Source organism: Schistocerca cancellata, chromosome 11 (genome assembly GCF_023864275.1).
Source record: "Schistocerca cancellata isolate TAMUIC-IGC-003103 chromosome 11, iqSchCanc2.1, whole genome shotgun sequence".
Lineage (NCBI taxonomy): Eukaryota > Metazoa > Arthropoda > Insecta > Orthoptera > Acrididae > Schistocerca > Schistocerca cancellata.
In genome coordinates, this window is record NC_064636.1 from 44471617 (window position 1) to 44488737 (window position 17121).

Consider the following 17121-nt stretch of genomic DNA (forward strand, 5'->3'; position numbering starts at 1 on the left):
TTAATGATATGGTTATAATAGAAGGAAACATTCCACGAAGGAAAAATATACCTAAAAACAAAGATGATGTGACTTACCAAATGAAAGTGCTGGCAGGTCGACAGACACACAAACGAACACAAAACATACACACAAAATTCAAGCTTTCGCAACAAACTGTTGCCTCATCAGGAAAGAGGGAAGGAGAGGGAGAGACGAAAGGATGTGGGTTTTAAGGGAGAGGGTAAGGAGTCATTCCAGTCCCGGGAGCGGAAAGACTTACCTTAGGGGGAAAAAAGGACGGGTATACACTTGCACACACACACATATTAGATGGATATATGTGTGTGTGTGTGCGAGTGTATACCCGTCCTTTTTTTCCCCCTAAGGTAAGTCTTTCCGCTCCCGGGACTGGAATGACTCCTTACCCTCTCCCTTAAAACCCACATCCTTTCGTCTTTCCCTCTCCTTCCCTCTTTCCTGATGAGGCAACAGTTTGTTGCGAAAGCTTGAATTTTGTGTGTATGTTTTGTGTTCGTTTGTGTGTCTGTCGACCTGCCAGCACTTTCATTTGGTAAGTCACATCATCTTTGTTTTTAGGTATATTTTTTCTAAATTAGTTACGGATACTTTCTTACAAAGTAATTCACTTCTCTCTCTCTTTCCCCATTACCCCCCCCCACACACACACATTGAAACAAAAGCATTATACCTGTGCGATAAAAATCATGGTGCTGCTTCCTCAGCCATTGCCACACTGAATTTTGCAGGGTATTTGCATCTTCACAGTGATGAGCTTTTTTGTGTGGGCCAGACATATGGAAGACCAACAGTACGAGGTCAAGGCTGCATGGTGGATGAAGCAGTTTATGCAGTTACGCCATTTGTGGAGTGACTGGTGTGTGGTTGTGCATTGTCGTGCAAAAGAGGAGCAGCTGCCATTCCTATTGATGGATAGACTCCCTGAAGACATGCTTTCAACTTCTTAAGCATTTTTGCATATTGAATAGAGTTTATTGTGAAATCTGTCCCCACAAAATCAACCACAAACACACTCTCTGTATCCCAAAAGAATGTAGCCATAACCTTCTTAGTGGAATGTTTTGTTTTGAATGTTTTTATTGTCAGTGATGTTTTGTGATGCCATTCCATTGATTGCCCCTGGGATCCAGGTTCATAAAAATGAACCTAAGACTCATCTCCAGTTACAGTTCACATTGCAGTGCTGTAACAGAATCAATGCAACTGTTTCCCTTGCTTCTGTATACTGTTCGATCAACATTTTTGGTACCCAGCATGCACAGCTGTTGCAATAGCCTAGTTTTTCAATAATGGTCATCACATTGCCTTTACTAGTGGACAAGTGGTAATACAATTCATCTGTTGTTAACCAGCAGTCATCATGGATGATGTTGCTGACACATTGGATGCTGTTTGAAGTCACTGCTCTTGCTCACCAGCTGATCCATTTTGCATCAGCCAACTGTGTTTGCCCTCCAGCTTCTCTACAGCAACAAACCCCCTGTTTAATGGTCCACCGTATCATCTCCATACACCATTTGCAGTCTTTCATGAATGTGTGGATGTTTCACATTCTGCAGTAAGGAATTCAAACACGGAGCACTGTCTTACATGTATGTCAGTGTCAGCCATTTTCTATTGCTGCCATCTGTTGATGTAGAACACTGTTGCTGGAGTGGCCTATGGAAGAATATTAGGCTAACTGTGCCAAATTCATGATTACTACATTGTCAACTTAATAAAGGAGTGAAAAAGTAGGAGACATTACTGACTATCCCTTGTACAACTGCTTCCAGAACAAGTCCCTCAGTCTGCACTTGTTTGACACTGATTACAGTGAATTCACATGTCAACTACTATCAACAAAAGATACAAAATCACTTGGATTGATTGCAATAGCATCACATCCTATTGATAGGTCATTTTGTTTTTTGAGGTTTCATTTTTGTTGAGTTATTCATGTCAGTGTTACTGAGATCCAGTTGAAGATATTTTTAAGCCATTAGAAAATGCTGGGCTTATGTTATGGGTAACTTTTTTATATGTAAACATATGTGGATACAGGTACATGATGTCTCATTTATTTACCAGTGCTGGTACATAGAAGAAATGTGGGGATTGGGAAAAAATATGTGAATACACGGCTATAAATGTCTGGGTTACGGGAGCTTTCCTTCTGACGTATGTGTAGTGCACTGGTATTGTCTTTTTCATTTTCTTTCTTGTATACCAGTTTTGCCAATAATCTGAGATGCCAGTACATCTGTTATCATTGAGTTCCTGCTACGTCAGACTTGAAAGCCCTTTGACAAGGGGAAATTTCCAATGCTGTATTTAGGCCTTGTTTGCATGACAGCAATTGCAAATCTGTGGGGGTATCTCAAGCTACTGTATCTGGTGTTATGGTTGCATGTGGAGAACGTGGTGAAACTTGGTCTCATAAACACTACAATGGGAGAAAAACGAATCTTTGTGAATGGCTGGGGATATTAAAAATTTCTGTTATCTTCTGATTAGAGGACTGCTGCTACAGAAGTGACTATTGAGCCTAATACACACCTGGAGGACATAGATACAATGAAAGTAGTGCTGCAGGAACTGTATAAACTAGGCACTTATGATAGTAACGACATTCTGTCTATAGAGTAAAATGAATGGCATGTAAACACTTTTCTTTTAGACACATAGACACATCATAGAATGTATTATTAATCATGACTGGTTCGGTCACACTGAAGACTCCCCAGTAACAATAGCTCGATAAAAATTATCTGCTATAGTTTACAAGTTTCCTCTGAAATGTGCTGCCACTACAGCTCCTGAAGTATGTGAAAAGCCATGTTTGGCCCACCTTTGATGCTTATCTTCATGCACATTATTTCAGATTTAGAATCTGTAATAATCTCACTAGATATTACTGACTTCTTTATGGCAATAAATATGCTACCACCATTGTCGACTATACTATCCTGGATATATATTCCAATCTGAATTTAGCATATTCCCGCTGTTCTCTTCTGGTTTTAACCAGGTTTCTGTTCCTAATACTACATGGATGTTATTGCCTTCAATAAGTGAGACTAACTCGGGAAGTCATAATAATTGGCCTGACACTGCTGCAACATTTCCACTGCTGTCAAAAATGAATTATTGCACAATAGACCACTTTTTCAGTGGGCTGTGCCATATTATTTTGGCTCTTACAGCTGCATGCTATGGTACTGTGGCATGGAGATTTCAGTGGGTTGCAAACATGCAACATGTACTTACAAATAAACAAAAAATTAATTACATAACTTTATTTTAGGTACTGATAATTACAACTTTATGTCTGCTCTTTGTATGTTTATAAAAACAAACTTCTTGTGCACCACATAGTAATTATTTGTTTTGGAGCAAATCATTTTGTTCAGATAAACACAAGAGAGAAAGAAAACTTTATGATTCCCATTGACTGACACATAAACAGTATGCCTAGGTGCCTCAATATCTAGGTGGCTCAATATGCGGAATGAAGATTTATATTAAATTAAAAGGGAACAAAATAGTACAGATGATTCAAGATCAACCAGAAAGAAAGTTACATGGGACACCAATACCAGGTTGCTATTATTTAGTGGAAGAGTTCGTGAGGAATGAATTGGTAACTTGAGCTGCATGAAACTTGTAACTGTTCATTCGTAGACACATAATTTTGGTATTATAATCTTTATTGGCTTCAAAATTGTTGTAACTGTAATGTGATTTTCTAAGATGTATACAGTAAACAAACCAAATGGTTCATAAATGTTCATCATGAAATGAACAAACCACAATTGCATGAAGTTTCAAATGTATGGAGTGTGAGTGATCATCTTGATAAGGTCCATGATCATCTTGATAAGGAACTGGATTTAAATAAGAAGCGGCGTGAAAAGAAAATGTTTAATTTCTGTATTAATAGAAACAGACATCAAGAAAGCCAAATGCCAAAAGTTCACAATTTTTTAAATATATTGACAATTTATCTAATTTGATTTTAAAATCCATTGTAAATTCTGAAGATGGTCACTGTATGGCTGAAACCAGTCTCGATTAAAACTATGTTCTTAGATTGCATCTGAAAGAAATGAAAGGAAGTGTGTTAACAATAGATTTGATTTTTGCCAAACCTATTAACAGAAGTGGAAGCTAGTGGATGCAGTGTGAAGTCTGGCTAGTGGATGCAGTGTGAAGTCTGTGAGGAGAAGGTCTGTGGTTTTAATTGTGACTGTTTCGATTTCCATGTCTTTTCAGTCACAATCATACTGAAATTTCCTGCCCATAGGTTCCTTAAGGAAGAACCAGAAAGATTAGAAAGTGCACTCCGACGCTGCAAAAAACTCACCGGCACCTTGGTCACGCTCAAAAGGTAACTGATGTGTTTCCCACTGCCTTTCTCACATAACATTAAGACCTGTTAGGTAAGTAGTAAATAAGGATGTTTCATTAAGTTCTTTTTAAATTACTTAATGAATGACACTGGAAACAAAGAAATGTTGCTGTCATTCGGACTTAAAAGGCTCTTGAAAAAATAAACAGTATATCAACTTTAACCTCGGAGTCAAGACCTATGATAAAGTTAGCATTTATTTGGTTTGAGTAATATATTTTGGAATTTTTTAAAATTTTTAACAACTGACTACTCCGTATTTGCAGTCTGCATTCAGTCCTTGGAACTGTTGCCTGTTATGAAGTCTGATGTTGGTGTCTTACTCACTGACAACATCCATGCTGAAAAAAGCATTGTTGAAATTTAGACTATATTGTACTCAGTGTTAGATCAGGACCACACCATTGCTGTTGAAAAAGATTTGCTCATCCTCGCCTTCTTGGGTTTTGGGGATACTGAGGGTGCCATTCTGAACTTTGCTACTTTGTTTCTGGGTCATATGCAAAAGTCCAAGTCTCATCACCATTAATAACATTGTCCCAGTAACCCATTTCAGTGTCCATATGCTCCACTAGTTCACTTGCGATCAACACTTGATTGACATTGTGTTTGTCTGACAGAATTTTTGGCACCAGCTTGGTGTAATTTCTCATGTGCAACTCCTCCATAACAACATTGAACATGGAACTTTTTGGACTGTTCCGAGTGTCAGCTAAAACCTGAACACTCAGTCAGTGGTCAAAATTCAAAAATTCATGAACATGAGGTGCACTTATTCAATTATGCTGATGCTACTGTTGCTTGGAGCAGACTGACCTTTAGTGTGCTGTAAAGCTGGTTATTGCCCCCACCTAATCCAACTGGTCCAACTGCATGCTGCAACCTATAGTGGTGCAGCAAAAAATATATTTCGTGACTTTTTGGACACACCTTGTATGTATTCGTAATCTACGAAAGAACTGATAACGCTAATATTCCTTCCAAAAACCCTCAGTGAAACTGTGCTGGAGGATGTGGAACCAGAAAAAACTCTTAAACATATTTTAATGAGAGTTGTCAGAAAATCTACTCACAAAGCAGCGGCAGGAGAACACACGTGAAATATTCATAAGCTTTCGGAGCCAAGGGATCCTCCTCCTGCCAGAAGGATTGTAATGGAGGGGAGAGGGATGAAAGAAAAGACCGCTTAGGAAATGGCAAGAATTACAGAAATGTCATCCTGAACCCCAGACCAGAGAAGACTTACCAGACGGGATGAGAAGGAAGGACTGCACCAATCAATATTTCAAAGCTGAGAGCTTATAGGTGGAAGACAGGTTAGCTGGGTAATAAGGAAGACAGAGATTACTGATGATTGATGATTGCTTATTACTTTGTCGTTCACCTTTAAGCTCTCAGGTTTTTTAATCTTGTTTCATGCAGTCCCCAACAATCAGCCTTTCCTTCTCATCCTGTCTGGTAAGTCTTCCCTAACCTGGAGTTCTATGTGACTTCTCCGTAATTCTCCTATTTTCTAAACCTTGCTGGTTCTTTTTCTTCATCCTTCATCCCTCTTCCCTCTCCTATGACTCTTTCACAAGAACAAGGAGCCATTGGCTCTAAAAGCTTGCAAATTTCATTAACTTTCATGTGTGTTTTACTGCCACCACTTAGTGAGTAGATTTTTTAAAACATATTTTGATTTATAAATTGATACAAAACATCCAAATTTATACAAACATGTCTACAATTGCTGTCAAATTATTGAAACTGCTTGGCAAGGAATAATGGACATCTTTCTGCACTAAAGTTAGTGATTTTAAATATTTGTGTAAATTATACATATTTCCAGTATTGCTTTCATGATCAGAGCCAGTGGTTTCAGAGAGATATGTATTATCTGCAACAAGTAAGTTCTTTGAAAAGGTTACTGTAAGACATTCTCAATTCATACCACAAGCAATTCAAAGGCAAAATTCAGCGTAGATTGATGAGTTATCCTAAATTATTGTATGTTTTTTCATCTCCTCTTCTAGTAGACATTGCACATCAGATTTGGTAGATGTCCTTCTTTTTAAGGCAGTATATGGCAGAGTAAATTTGTGTGCTTGTTCTCACTCTTTAATAATTCTGTGTATATAAATTATTCCAGTGTACATAAAATTATTCATTTTAACTAAACAAATATAAGAGTCATTTAAGTGTGTGAATTCTTTCCATAGCTGCAGTCTCTTTGCTGCACTCATATTTATGTAGAATTCATCATTGGGAATAATTTCTGTGGCAATATTCAGTGTGATACACATAACTGGAAATATTTTGCTATCCAGTACAACAAAGATGAGTCCTAATGTGGAGAGAAGGTTCCAAAGGACGGAGTGTTCTAGAACAGCCTTCACATTATTTTGTTGCAGTTTTCATTAATTGCATAATTGGCAATGGTTAATGCAAGTGAAACAGGTGTGACTCAGAGATAAGACAAGTAGGAGGCACATCTAATTGTGTGGAAAAGTAGGAACAGGGGCATTTTGTCATATTTAGCCCTTCAGATGTTAACAAAGCATCTGTGCTTTCCAAGTGGCCGTATGTTACAGCCAACATTAGTGTTTCACTGTATATAATATTCGTATCCATTTCTAGCGATCCTCATAGAAATCTAACTTCGCCCATCTAATATCTGGGTTTATTAAGGAGACAGAAAGGAGATATATCCTCATTAGCTGGGTGCGTGTACAGGAGAGAACTCCAACACTTTCTGGCAGCAAGCAGACAGCAGATTACCCTCCCCCTAGCTCTCCATCTGTTGCCTCGTTGAGTGCCCAGTTGACAAATTTTCGTCCAGCAGCCCAGGGAACAAACTTCCTTTGCTGAGGCAACAATACTTAAGTAGCACATAGACCACACAGAAAAAATTGGACATTTAAAAAAAAAAAAAAAAAAAAAACCTGTAAGTAAAGTTAGATTAGCTGGGTGATCTGTATGCAACAGACCTGATCTATCACATTTTGTTGTAGGCTGGCCTCTGTACAAGAGCAGCGCCTCCCCCCATCTACGACGCCAGACTCACGGCTCTCTCCGACTCCTGGGGGAGGCGGTGCTGACTCGGACACTCCTATCACACCACCAGCACACGGGAAGGTAAGGGACAGATCGGCGAGAGAAGCTGCCATAGTTGAGTAGATGTTGCAGTAGACTAAGTGTATTGGTAGTGATTTCACCATTTGTAGAATCCAAATACTCTTTCATCTGTCGGTCTCCATTTCTCTCTATCTCTCTCTCTTTTTCTTCTAGTTCTGTCCTTTACACACTTACCTCCTTCATAATTTTTATCTCCTTCTGTGTCTGTCTCCTTAAACTTATTGGTTGGTGCAGTGGAGGTTGTATGCGATTCAGATCAGTGTGTTGCCGCATAGCATATAGTATCAACTGATACAACTGGAAATGAAACTGTCCAGGCTGCCAGATCAACAGCTTTTCCTGACAGGCAGGATACAGCATGGTATCCCAGATGGAGAGTCATCTACAGATACTGGAATGATAGGACCTTCACTGTTTATGTTATACATTAATGGCTTGGCACATAGTGTTAATTGCACTGTCAGGCCTTTTGGTAATTGAAATGGTCATGTAAGAGAAAATTCTGTTTGATAAAGATTGCATAATATCTAAATATTTATCAATAAAATATCACCTTGGTATAGAGACCATGTATTTGACACAGAAAAATGCAAAGTTGTGGACTTCAAGAAATGTAAAAGGTTTGTATCCTTTAACTGCAGGATAAATGATTCCTGATTGGAATCGGTCATGTCACAGAAATGTTTGGGAGTAATAATGTGTACAGATGTGAATTGGTTGACCATGTAGGCTCAGTCATAGCCAAAGCAAGGGGCAGACACGCAAAATACTTATATTTCATGAACTTGAAGTGTATGGGATGCATGTCAGGACAAAATAACAGGTGACATGAGGCATGTACACAAAGGGGTAGAGCAAATGATCACAGGCATGTTCGACTGGTGAGAAAGTATAACAGAATTGTTGAAAAGTCTTAATTGACTGACACTAACAGAAAAATTCCCTATATATATTGTGAAAAATGTCCTATACATCTTGTGAGAACATGCATAGAAAACTTCAAGAACCATGTATCAAAGCACAAATTATGAATATTCTTCAGCCTTTTGTTATCTATCCTGTCGAGGTTGTGATCATAAAATTAGACTATGATGATAAGGAATACCCTCTACCACAATATACGAGGGCGGTTCAGAAAGTAACCTCCGATCGGTCACAGTGCGGGTTGTGGGGGGAGTAGCGACGCCATCTGTGCGTTCACGCATTCAACAGGTCAGTCGGCATCAAGCCGTGGTCGAGTGAATGTCGTACCTGCGCTAGTTTAGTTTTTGTGGCAGTTTGAAATGTGTGCTGCAATAGAAAACCCCGCCAAATGTGAAGTGCGTGCTGTCATAAGGTTTTTTACAGCCAAAGGATATTCTGCAGCAGCTATTCATTGTGAGCTTTGTGCCGTGTACGGACCAAGAGTTATGAGTGAAGGAGTTGTCCGTGAATGGGTACGTTTATTTAAAAGTGGACGAGAAAACGTTCATGATGAAGAGAGGAGTGGTAGACCATCATTGGCGACTGACGAACTCGTTCAGACAGTTGATGCAAAAGCTCGTGAAAATCGACGTTTCTCAATGTCGGAGTTGTCTACTGGTTTTCCACAGATTTGTAAGACTCTCTTGTACGAGATAGTGACAGCAAGATTGGGTTACCGTAAGTTCTGTGCACGATGGGTGCCCAAAATTCTTACCGACCACCACAAAACTCAAAGAATTGCCTCTGCGTTAGACTTTCTGTCACGTTATGAGGACGAAGGAGAACCATTGTTAAACAGAATCGTGACCGGTGACGAAACCTGGATTAAGTACGTGAACCCTGAGACAAAAGAACAATCAAAGATGTGGGCACATTCAAATTCGCCTACCAAACCAAGAAAAGCCTCGCAAGATTTTTCTGCCAGAAAACTGATGACAACGGTGTTTTGGGATGCCAAAGGGGTGTTGTTGGTTGAATTCATGGAACGTGGTACGACCATTAATCAAGACGTGTACTGTGAAACAATAAAAAAGTTACGACGGGCTATACAGAACAAACGCCGTGGTATGCTGACTTCCGGTATCGTTTTTTTGCACGATAACGCCCGTCCTCACTCTGCTCGCAGAACAACGGCCCTTCTTGAGTCCTTCAAGTGGGATGTTATCAACCATCCACCTTACAGCCCAGACCTGGCGCCAAGTGATTATCACCTCTTCATGCATTTGAAGAAATGGCTCAGGTCACAGCGGTTTGATGACGACGAAGAGCTCAAAGATGCAGTCACAGGCTGGCTCCAGGTACAAGCAGGTGATTTTTATGCAGAAGGAATTTCAAAGCTTTTGAAGAGATACGATAAGTGCCTCAATCGCTATGGAGACTATGTAGAAAAATAGTGCAAAGATGTAGTTGTAAGATGTATATATTAAAATATTTTTATTTAACTTCGTGTATTTTTTTAAATCAACCGGAGGTTACTTTCTGAACGGCCCTCGTAGGTGTAGCCTAGTGGAAAAATACACCTATTAGAGCACAAAGAAGGCAAATATGCTCCTGTTTAAAAGACTCTGAAAAGTATGATACCAGCTGCCTCGTTCTCCCTCCCTCAGCACCTTTAAAAATTTTCCGAGAAATTTCAGCACATAAACATATTTGCACTCTTTGTGACTTACAACTCACTTCTCTGTCCCACAGGCTGCTGTAACTGCAACTAACTCACAGCCACTAATGCATTGCTGTAAGTCCCTCATACCCAGCCACTCCCACTTGCCCATTCTTACTCATTCATTTAGCCCAGTTCATTGACACTATCTCTTTGTGTCTCTCGCGCTGTCACTCTCTCCTGTTTCACAGCCACAATCTCCTTCATTGTGTCCTACTACCATGGTCTCCCCTCATTATCACTGTCTTCCTCTTGGTCTCTCTTACTGATGCTATCTCATTTCTTCCAACCCACTGTTGCTATCTTTTCTCACTGTCACTCTCTCTCTCTCATCCTCATTGTCATTGTCATAGACTCTCGTCTCTCATCCCTGGCTCTCACCCACTTCCTCCTTCTCTTTTTCCTCTGTCTGGTTCACTCTTTTCCTGGCACTGTCCTGTCACTGACATTCCTTTTACACACTGGCCCTCGTTTTCTCTCCACTGCCATTGTCCTTTGCTCTTTCTATACCACAACCACTGTCTACTGTCGTCCAGTATTTCTTACTTTTCCATCTCTTCCCACTACCACTGTCTCATTCTCTCTCAGCATAAAAAAGCGTGAATATGTTTGCATGCCAAAATTTTGGGGAAAGGTGGACTGAGGAAGTTAGACTGAGGCAGCTGGTACTCCACTTTTTTGCATTTAGCAATCCTTCTGTGGTCCCTAGCCCAGACCCTACTTTTCTAACAGCGATAGAATCTGAGGTATGAGCTCCGGAAGAATGCCATAATTAAGTGCAGCATTTTTTAACATATTGGGTAGCGCTTGTTGTCACATGGGTGCTGATTACGAGAGTACACTTGGTAATAGCTGATGATGTCTTCAACTGTTAGCAAACTGCTGCATTGAATTCTACATTTATACTGTGCAAGCAACATGAAGTGAATGGCAGAAAACACTTACCATTGAACCACATTCCATTAGCACTGCAGCATGAGAAGAACTATCTACTTAAAAGCCTTTTGTGCTGCAATTACTTTTAATGTTGTCCCTACAGGAGTGATATGTATGGGGTTTGTAGCATATTCTGAGACTCCTCACTAATGTTGATTCTTCAAATACTAGAAGTAGGCTTTCACAGGATGGTTGGTATAAGTGTTCAAGTAGCTGCAAGTTCAGGTTTCTCAGCATCTCCACGGTGCTCTCCCATGAGTCAACTGTGACCATATGTGCTACCCTTAATTTGTACACATTCAGTATTCTCTGTTAGTGCTGTTTCACATGGGTCTCTCACAATTATGTAATATTTCGGGATGTATTTTTGTAAGCAAGCTCCTTTGTAGACTGATGGCAGTTTCCCAATGTGCAGCTAATGAATAAAGTCTGCCACCCACTGCCCCATGTGATAATTCCGTTTCGTATCCCTAGAAAATTTTATACCCAGTTTGCATAAGTTGAGTGATTTCAGTTGCAAGTCATTGATAGTGTTGTCATAGGACGTGATATTTTTTCATTTAGTGAAGTGCGCAATCTTGCATTTCTGGACATTTAAAGCAAGTAAAACATCTTTATCGCACATTGAAAATTTATCAAGAGCTGGTTGAATATTTGTCCAGCTTCCTTCAAACAATACTTCATTTTATGTAACTACCACCATCCGCAAAAAATCTGAGTTTACTGTTAATATTGTCTGTCGGGTCGTAAAAATTCGGCATGAACAGCAAGGGTCCCAAACAACTTCCGTGGGGTATGCCTGAAGTTACTTCTACATTTGTCGTTGACTTTACATCTGAGATAATATACTGCATCCTCCCTTAGAAGAAATCATCAGTTCACTCCTGAAGTTTACTTGATAACCCTTGCAGTTGTACTTTCATTAATAAGAACAGGTTTGGGCACTACGTCAAGTGCTTTTCAAAAGTTGTGGTAGAAATCTTCCTGATTGCCTTGATCCATGGCTTTCAGGATGTCATTTGAGAAAAGCTTGAATTGGGTTTAACAGGATCAATGTTTTGAGAATCCATGCTGCTTGGCATGGAGCAGCTCATTTTGTTTGATGTGCCTCATTATGTTTGAACTCAGAATATGTTATGAGATTCGACATCAGGTGGGTATCAGAAATGTTGGACAGCAGTTGTGTGGATTGCATCTGTTACCCATCTTGTACGTGGCTTTAACTATAGTTTTATGGACCACCTTTGCTATCCTTCTTGTAGGTGGTTGTGACTATAGTCTGATTAAAATTACTTGATAGTTGACATTTCATGTGTTGGAGGTGTCGTCCTCCAACTGAAGCACTCAGCGTCACTCCTGAACTGTTCCCTGTCGCCAAACTGCCACAACAAATGGCACTTCATTTCCAATTTCTGTGTGGCATTTTTCCTTTGCTGTGTTTGGGTCCCAAACCCTGGGTCCGGCCCTTTCATCAAACATGATAAAGACAGTGGAATCAACATAAACAAAACGATAGTAACAAAATATGCACATTTTGTACCACTTGCCAAAGGCTACTGGATTCTTTAGCAAGACCTGATTTGGCTTCACATGTTCAGTTATTATGTTCAGATATCAGCCAACAGTAGACAAACTTCATACAATATGGTGTAAAACCAAACTTTTTGAAGGCAGCAAATGATCATTGCAACTGGTTTTATAAATAAAAGCACATAAAAGTACAAAGTAAAGGTCTTCCGTAGCACTAGGGTATAGTTACAGTCTGGTGTGGAGAAGGGTGTGGTATCAATCTCATTGGGTGATTACTATTTTAATTTTTTTTAAATTATTATTTTCAATTAATTATTTTTTTTTTTTTTTTTTTTGGAATCTGCTAGTGTTGCCTATAACCTACAGGTGAGTTCTAAGCAGGACTGCTCATCGGGCGGTATTGTGTCAGCTCATGTTGCAAAAGCGAGATTCTACAGTTAACTTTTAATGCTGAAATCGAATTTTTTTCTTCAGTTTGACCATACATGTTAGCTGTAATTGCCATGAGCAAAGTGGGCATGATTAATAATTCTGCCGCAGGTTACTGACCACCGTTTTCTCGAATACATTGCACATCAAGAAGTTCTGGTTAGGTTAGGACACAAGTGTAAATTCAGGGCTACAAAACACATTGTCTGACACAGTTCAGTCGTTGATCATAAATCAGCTGTGGACAGCGCATCTTGTGTTCCTACCATACCTGACAGCAGCAGTTGCCAACACTGCTCCGTGTTACATGAACAGCATTTCAGCACTTGTGGAGGGACCCACTGTGTTTTGTGTCACCTTTAACTGAGAGGTAGATGATGTGGCAACACTGTAGCACCAAGAGTCAGACATAAACTTTTAATCTGACGATACTGCTTTCTTTCAACTATCGGGCAGTTTTTTTTATTCAAGGGATCTACAACATATGATTAAAATGGGGCTAATTCAGGAACAAATTCTTTAGAGAATCCAATAGGGGCACCATCGGGCCCTGGGGTCAATGCAGAATATTTGATTTGTGACCTTTTTTCCAGTATGGTACAAACTGATGACTCCATTTTTGTGCATAATGTTGTGATGACTAATCTATTAATCTAATTGTCTTCATCAGATGCGAGTGAGGGTAATAGAGTACACTCAGCACTGTAGCTTACACACCATCTGATGAAGGTAACAGCATAGTTTATCAAAATAGTGCACAGAAGAATTAGCTTGGCTGGATATCCAGGATTATATTCCCTGCTTAAGATGATGTATGTAAGGTTGGAAATTTTTTTAAAAAAATGTGTTTGATCCACTAATATTTATTACTTTCTAGAAGTTTTTGGTTCATTAGACCCTAATTTGTTGTTACACATTCTATACAGCATCTTCTAAGTTCTGTTGCCAGTAGAAGGATATAAGTTAATATTATATATTCATGCCTCTTTGGTCAAATGTGTCTATGGTACATTTTGAGAAAATTACACCAGAATCTGTGTCGTTGTGATGGTGTGTTTCTGTAATCAGATGGTAAGTTTAAATATATCATAACAACTTAACATGTTCCATGTTAATGTTTAATTCAAGGTGATATTAGGAAAAAATATGGATACATATCTTTGCTCAGTGTATTGACAGAAAAAGAGTGGATAGCTTCCTGGACCTGTCTGTAAGACATCGAGTCATGCCAACCTTTATCAACGTGCCATGAGCCGTCACCATTTCTCAGAGATGAACACTGAGGCCACTGTGAAGATGAGATTCTGTTAGGCAAGGAAAGCCTCACAGAAGAGTTGGTACCTGGTTTGACAAGTAAACAGTTTTTGGTGGAACATGCTTGAGTTGGCATTAAAGACAATGGCAGTGGTGCATCCAGAGGACACTGAGACTAACAAGGAGTTGCTCTGACATGGATCTCAGCTTTCAAAGAGTGCAAAAAAAGAACCACTTCTAGGGACTGTGAACATCGCATGTACCAAAAATTGTAGGCATTTTCCAATAGCAGACTGTTTACGAAATGCATTTATTTGTTTAAATAAAAAAGCGGTTGTAGCATCATACATTTTTCATTACATATAGTTTTCATTGAGATGAACAGGAAAGAGTAGTGACATTTTATCCTCTGAGTGATCGTTTATTTAATTTTTTAAGTTCTGTATTTCACCACTCCACCTAGAGCTATGACTGCTAAGTGGATCAAAGCTGAAAGGGACAACAGAATTCTGGCAGCTGAAATGACAGACTCCACTGCACTCTCCAGTAACACTTTCCATCACTTCACTATTTCTATCTTACAGCCTCCTCTGTTGGTGTATATACTTATTAATCATTCTGAGTGTTGCTTCTAGCCTATTCCTATTGATATGTATTGTCTTTGTAAAACTGTGTGGCTTCTCTTTCTTCTTACTGTATTTTGTTCTATTACCTGTACTTCTTTTTACTGTAGTATCTTGGCTTTCTGCTTCAGTGTTTCTCTTTGTAGGTTTCTCTCTTCTACTTCTGTATGCTCTTTTCTGTATCTGTTTTTGGAAAATCCTTATCAGACCCATTCTTCCTATGCCTGTAGTGGCCTTACCACCATATATCTCTAAAATTGAAGAAGTGTCCAAAAGTAATATAAAATACATGCCTTCTGAATGGCAGTATTGGGTAAAATTTCACTTTTTTTTTCTAGCTTATTAAACCACGTTTCACACAATGCTTTTTTGGTTCTTATGTCTATTATTAATCTTCCCACTATACGTTACTTTTTGTTGTCCAAACTTGAGTCATTTTTAAGTGCAAAATTTATCTGTATTTCACATTTCCAATGTGTAAAGCCCTTACAAAGAGGAACATTAATCTCAAGCAGACAGCTTCTTTTTCAGTCCACACCTTGCAGACAAATAACATGAGCTCTGCAAGGAAAAGAAGCGTGAGATAGGCAGTATGCTAAAATACAGTGTATGCAAAAGTGAAGTGTAATTCATTAACACCTGGAGCCCATCGAGAAAACTGTCTTATCAGATTGAAAACCAGAGGGTACATGCTCTATGCAACAAGAAGTGCTACTTCCATTCTGAATCTGCTGTTTGCTGACTAGAAAGGTTTTCTAATTCAGGAAATCTGAAGGTTGAGTTTCCAGCCTGATCTTCGCTTATTTAGGCATTCAAGTGGGAGTTCAGCTAGAGCATCTTTATTGAGTAATGATTTTTTTAAACTTCATTATAAGATCTAAGATTGCTTGTAGGAATAAATAAACAACTTTTTGCCCCACTGTGACAGGGAGCGTTGATGACAGAAGATACCGAGTGTTGATGACAGAAGATACCATCACCACAATTTAGCAATAATTATATTTTAATTCTGTTTCCAGACTTTCATCCTTTTGTCAAAATGAAAGATGTAGTGTTAACACCAAATAAAATTTTGTTTCGGGGGATCAAAATTGTGTAAAAGATGCTGATGGCAATTTAAGAGAATATTTCTGCTCTACCACATTTATAATTTTGATCAGCTGCTATCTTCAGACACTCATCATTACAAGAATCAGAATGCCTTACTGAAAGAAAGCTGCAAATCAATTCATAAGTAGAAAAGATTTTTTAGCAAAATTGTCTTTGTTTACTGACATTGCCAGTCCTCTTGTCAGCCACCATCTCCATTGTCACCATGCACTCTATTGAATTGTAGCATTTATTATTTGACTTGTCACAGCTTCGAACAGCTTGTCTATCTATACAGCAACAGTGCCTACATCATACACGCACAACACCAATTCAGCTAAGCTACCTCATATTTATTTTAAACTACGAGGAACTAACCACCAAAGAGATATTCACAAAACTAGCCTATAATCATCATGTGCTGTCAGACCATGATCTGAATGGTTATCTTTGTAATGACTGTGCCTAGCATAATGGGGCAACTCTTGAATAACACTAGTCAGTATTGAAATTTATAGTATTTCCAGGAAGCTTTTGAAGAAATGAGTAGTCGCAGTAATTACGAATGAGAGATCTATTTTATTCCAAGCAGTAAAGAGTATACAGCAGTCAGTCTCAAATGATATTTATTGCATATCTAGATTTTGGTCACTGTGTGACAATCTCCAGTGCAGTAAATGTAATTTAAAACATTACAGACTCTTGTAATTGCACATAGTCCCAACTGGAATATTCATCTCAGAGGCTGAGTACAATTTACCTATGGAATCAAACCTGATAAATCCATTTTTTTCACTTTAACAAGAAAATTCAGATTCTCTTTCTCCTTCCTCCTCCCCTTTTCTCATCTTGTACTTTTGAAGGGGGAGGAAGGGAAGTATTAGGATTTAAATCTCCATCCCAAAATCCTCAAGGTTTTCAGAGTGTCTTGAAACTACTTCCAGCCAGTTCCAGAAAAATTTCAAAGACTTCGCTTATGATTTCTTGCCCCATTTTTGTTTTACTCAGCTAGTATGTTGCCCTAAAGATGTTCATGTCAACAAGATGTTAATTCCCTCCTTCCATTCCACCCCACCCCCTGCCTCCACACAATTCCATCTTCAGCCCTA

At 39.0% G+C, this 17121-nt stretch overlaps 1 protein-coding gene across 1 annotated transcript in view; it reads left to right on the forward strand.

Moving 5' to 3' along the window:
- The window catches only part of LOC126108511 (coiled-coil domain-containing protein AGAP005037), a 249741-nt gene that overhangs the window by 161075 nt on the left and 71545 nt on the right, over window positions 1–17121 (forward strand). The window contains exons 14-15 of the mRNA XM_049913778.1: window positions 4307–4390; window positions 7405–7528. Of these exons, the coding sequence (XP_049769735.1) occupies window positions 4307–4390; window positions 7405–7528 (208 nt within the window). The remainder of the gene's footprint in view (window positions 1–4306; window positions 4391–7404; window positions 7529–17121) is intronic.